This window comes from Henckelia pumila, chloroplast (genome assembly GCF_033568475.1).
Source record: "Henckelia pumila chloroplast, complete genome".
In the NCBI taxonomy this organism is placed as follows: domain Eukaryota; kingdom Viridiplantae; phylum Streptophyta; class Magnoliopsida; order Lamiales; family Gesneriaceae; genus Henckelia; species Henckelia pumila.
In genome coordinates this window covers 27501-32500 of record NC_065361.1, presented here as the reverse complement: position 1 = coordinate 32500, position 5000 = coordinate 27501, and the positions used below count along the sequence as shown (strand labels likewise).

At 33.7% G+C, this 5000-nt stretch overlaps 2 protein-coding genes and 5 non-coding genes across 7 annotated transcripts; 5 read left to right on the top strand and 2 right to left on the bottom strand. All coding sequences in view use genetic code 11, as the record gives it.

Annotated features, from left to right (window-relative positions):
- Positions 1 to 511: 511 nt before the first annotated feature.
- Positions 512 to 583, bottom strand: trnT-GGU. The gene has a single exon. It is a non-coding gene; the product is annotated as a tRNA-Thr (tRNA).
- Positions 584 to 1262: 679 nt separating this feature from the next.
- trnE-UUC lies at positions 1263 to 1335 on the top strand. Its single transcript has one exon. It is a non-coding gene; the product is annotated as a tRNA-Glu (tRNA).
- Positions 1336 to 1394: 59 nt separating this feature from the next.
- On the top strand, positions 1395 to 1478 carry trnY-GUA. The gene has a single exon. It is a non-coding gene; the product is annotated as a tRNA-Tyr (tRNA).
- A 108-nt stretch (positions 1479 to 1586) lies between these two features.
- Positions 1587 to 1660, top strand: trnD-GUC. Its single transcript has one exon. It is a non-coding gene; the product is annotated as a tRNA-Asp (tRNA).
- Positions 1661 to 2186: 526 nt separating this feature from the next.
- Positions 2187 to 2291, top strand: psbM (photosystem II subunit M). The gene has a single exon. It carries the CDS (start codon positions 2187 to 2189, stop codon positions 2289 to 2291), a length of 105 nt encoding a protein of 34 aa, YP_010446848.1.
- Positions 2292 to 3299: 1008 nt separating this feature from the next.
- petN (cytochrome b6/f subunit N) lies at positions 3300 to 3389 on the bottom strand. The gene has a single exon. It carries the CDS (start codon positions 3387 to 3389, stop codon positions 3300 to 3302), a length of 90 nt encoding a protein of 29 aa, YP_010446847.1.
- Positions 3390 to 4185: 796 nt separating this feature from the next.
- Positions 4186 to 4256, top strand: trnC-GCA. The gene has a single exon. It is a non-coding gene; the product is annotated as a tRNA-Cys (tRNA).
- The last annotated feature ends 744 nt before the right edge of the window (positions 4257 to 5000 follow it).

Here is a 5000-nt window from a genome sequence, read left to right as displayed (position 1 = left end):
ATCTTGTGACTTGGAAGAAAGGTTTCTCTGTAGAGGACGGGAATAAGAATTTATTCCCATAGAAAATCTAGGAACAAGAAAATTTAATTGGAAATATCGACAAATTCTTTCGAAGTTCAAAGAACTGAAATTCCAAAAAAAGCGGGGGGTCGACTGTTCCAATTCAAATTTTATCTCTATCAAATTTGAATATCAGAATAGCGGATATAGTCATAATTCAATAGGTCAGGTCCACTTACTTTTTCCTTTGTTGATTTCGAATCTTTCCAATGAATTTGATTCATATGTATAAGGAAAAATAAGGATCTCTGGTAATTCAAGAGACGGATTAGGATTATTATGAATAATAATGAAAATTTACTGAACAAATGTTCCACTTTCTAACTAGAACTACTATATACTCTAACTCAGTATAATGATAACGTAGTATCTAGTTAGTTACTTTTTTTATTTTATTCCAAAAAAATATCTCTATTTTCTGAATACTATGGACTTTTCTGAAAAACCCCAAAGCCCCTTATCGGATTTGAACCGATGACTTACGCCTTACCATGGCGTTACTCTACCACTGAGTTAAAAGGGCTTATTTGATTAAATTCCCCAACGGGTCGCTATGTAGATAAAATATCTATATGCACTTATATTATATACATAAGTATATGCACTAGACTCATAGTGGCTAGTGGCTTATTTTTAATAATAAAACGGATTTGCCTAGCAACTCTAGGGTAAATTTTTTTAAGACTGACCCTAATTTATTTTATTGAAATGATTCCTATCAAAGCAAAATTGACTTGATTGATACATAACATGGACAGTTACCAATTCGACATAAAATCAATTTCAAGATATTTCATCGAATCGTGTGATGAAGAGATTCTACTTGTCCCCTTGAACTAAATTTTTATAGAAGACTTTCAATAACTTGTTGATCTCGCTTAATAGATTTCTTTTACTAGATTTATTGGTTGTTACTTTCCTGGTTTAGTGTGGGATAGAGATAAGGATATCTCATCTTAACAATGAATGAAAGCAAAAAAAATAGAGCTGACCCCTCCCATTTCTTTTCTGACGGACCAATCATTCTCTGAAAAAATCCTATCCCTAGTATTCTTTAATATGAACGACGAATCAAAAAATTCTATACAATTCTCTGAAAAACGCAAAGATCCCTCAGATCTAATCATACCATTCCATTATATTGACAATTTCAAAAAACTGATCATACTATGATCATAGTATGAGGGCGGTTGAGCAAGTTAGCCCCTATCGTCTAGTGGTTTAGGACACCTCTCTTTCACGGAGGCAGCGGGGATTCGAATTCCCCTGGGGGTAGGGTACTACGAAAGGAAGTTGATCATGGATTACCAATAAGCCTCAAATTGATTCTTCCTGGGTCGATGCCCGAGTGGTTAATGGGGACGGACTGTAAATTCGTTGGCAACATGTCTACGCTGGTTCAAATCCAGCTCGGCCCAATAATTCGCCAATCTACCATAAGATGGTATAACCCACCTTGTCCTTCAGAAATACCGCATACGAAGCTAAAAAAGAAGAAAATATTCTGCTAGATCCCTTATTTTTCTGGGATTGTAGTTCAATTGGTCAGAGCACCGCCCTGTCAAGGCGGAAGCTGCGGGTTCGAGCCCCGCCAGTCCCGACGGATCCAATATCCAATAAATACATCTATTCATTTCACCCTTTCTATGTTCTATAGAAAGGGTGTCGGGGGGCATAATTTCATTCCCAAGCAAAAAGGAGTCTTTGTTTCTTTTTTCTTTCCCATGTTTTCGATTTCGCGTTTATTGTTTGTTTATATTTGTAACTATGTGACTAATCGAAGTGGAAAGGCAATCTGATAATCCTTCATCAGAGGATTATCCAAGCAAGACACAAAATAAGTTATAGAAAAAAACAAGGAAACAGATAATAAATACAAGGAATTTTGGATTAATTGGTTCAGAAATCCAAATTCTTTTTTAGTATGGATAAAAGAACTTCCTATGTTATACTATTCAAGTCTCGACTACGAGTTGATTTGATAGATCAGATATTGTTATTCATGATATTGATCCCATTCAAGATCATCGAGAGGTAATTCATTCATTGAATTTACAAACGAAAGATTTATCATCTCTATGGGATTAAATCCCGAGTTATTGTGAAGTAAAAAAACCGATGATATTATGGAAGTAAATATTCTTGCATTTATTGCTACTGCACTATTCATTCTAGTTCCTACCGCCTTTCTACTTATCATTTATGTAAAAACAGTTAGTCAAAATGATTAATTCATTTGAATTTTCAAATGAATTTGAATAAAACCTTCCTTCTGAGTTCTTATCAAAAATTGACGAAGTCAAATGAAAAGGATTCCAATTTCGCGTCTTAACTTAAATGAAATGAGCGGACTTTAATTGGCAGTATTCTATTAATTTGTATAGTATGGTAAGAAAGAAATAGATGAATCCTTCTTTCTACCATACTATCGATCTCTTATTCTATAAAGTTTTAATCTAGAATTAAAGATATATTCTATAGATCAATCTACAAATTCTGTTCATGTAATATATTCTATTAATTCCATATATTGTATGGAATTGACATAACATATTGTATAGAATTGACATAACACCCAATTCTATTTATTTGCTACATCTATCTGTTCCGATCAATCTGAGATAATTCTTATCTTAGGATTCTAATTCCTTTTCCTAATAAAGAAGAGGAAACCTCACTTATTTTTAACGCCCAAACCATGATATGAAAAAAGTCGATAAAGCAGAAATCACCTTTCTAAGATTAGAAACCAAGCGATAAATGCCCAATATGTTATGTGACCCGTCCGAAGCAAGATCTTATTATTGCATAGTCTCTCGTTAGATAACTACTATGATATTCTCATAGAAAGTTCGTATACACTTAACAAAACCACTTGTTCTTTGAACAGGAAAAAGGAAAAGCAATCAAACAAAAAAAGGGTCCGGTCTTCCTCAGTATCCATCTATAAATATGGTAAGAGCCGATTCCATTGATTGAAATAGAAAATTTCGGAAGAATCTTAGGTTGGAATAAATTTCTAATCATCTGAATCCCCTTCTTTTCGAAATACAAACAGGGGAATCGCTCAAATATCTCTTTGATTGAAAGAGTATGATTCATATCATAGATTACTCCATTTTACTCCAATGAAATTCGGAATTCAGATATTTTGATTTTAAATAGTTCAAAACGCGTTGCAGAACGATCTATAAAACAAGTGATACGGTTTGATTCCTCAACTCAATTTAGTAGTACTTCTAGAGCCCACTTCTTCCCCACACTACGAGTGAAAGGGAAAATGTAAAGATTACCATTAAAGCAGCCCAAGCGAGACTTACTATATCCATGTGAATTATGTCTCCTATCTCTATAAATACAAAGGAATTATTCCTCACTAATAATAGTGGAATCAATGGTGCAGAGTCAAAAAGGGGGATTTTGGCCGAACACTATTGATAAACCAATCTGATTCTGATTTCGAATCGGGAAAGATTAAACACAAGCAAAACATCCCAAGAGAATGGGAACATGTGAATAATAAGGCCTATCTTTTTGTTGACTCTCGTAAGTAAAAACGGAAAGGGAGAAATCATTAAAAAAGAGAAATCACTATCTAGTACAGACCTCTATTTCCCCTAATCCATACCCCCTTTCCCTATTATCTCTGAGGGGTAGGGGTTATCAAAAAAAAACTCTTTCTTTTTTCTATAAAAAAAGATTATCCATCGAATCTAATATTGATTGGATACCCCGGCGTTCATCTCGCAAGTCCGTCATATATAACGCAACTTCCAACCATTTCCAAAATTCTAAATAGAATCAGATTTCTTAGCAGGCTCTACAATCTAATCCAAGATCCAGTCATTAAACAGTCCCTTAGTAACTTAGTAATAGAAGGGAATCATAAAGTCGTGAAAGCTCCCTACTATAGAATAGATTATAATAAGAATAGATTATAATATTTCCTTGAATCCTAGATGCGAACGAGGATTCACAATCTTTTATTTTCGAAAAACCTCAGACCAAATGTTTAGAATCAAACAAAATACCAACACTCTTTCCTCTGTTTCTACCGGAGAATTATTATCCGAATTATATCAGCAGAACAGAAGAAAAGAAGAGATTTCGGGTTTTTGTTTGATCAGGCGACACCCGGATTTGAACTGGGGAAAAAGGATTTGCAGTCCCCCGCCTTACCACTCGGCCATGCCGCCAAAACGATACAAAAATCTTCTCGGATTACTAAATTTTTATTGTACTTGAAATTTTTCATTTTTTTTTGTTTTGGATTTGCTCCATTCCTTCGATTGATTCTAGAGTATTTCAAAATCCACAATGCTAAAAACATTCTCTCGCTTTTCTATTGAGAAATCACATGTGGATTTTCAGCCGACAAATTGGAACCATTAACTATTGACTGCTTATGCTTACTTCGAATTTATGAACGCTTCTGGAGATTTTAATCTCAAAATTGTGTTTTCCTAATGACATACATAAGAAAATACAAATTGAGATTAAACTAATCAGTATTTATTTTTTTTTATCAAAAAATCCTTCTGAATTTCAATTATAACAAAATATATGAGTCTATGTAAACCCCAGAACATAAATTACAGATATCTATTAGTTAGATATGTTGTCGATAGGGAATTATCATAAAAGGATCCTACTTCATTTTTGCATTGAATAGAGATTTTCGTTTGATAAAGCACGACCCGGGATGTCCCGAATAGAAGGTACTAAAATAAAAGAGAAGTCGGATATTATAGCCATCCGCGTACGTCTTTAATAAATGCAACCCTTCTTATACACTTTATACACTTCAAATGGTATTCTACTCAAAAATCAGTAAAGTACAAATATATCTCTTCTCCGCGAATCATTTTTTGAACACGGAAATTCATCGGTTAAGTGCTCAAAAAAGGGATTCTATATTGTTTCTGATTTTTGTGTCTTTA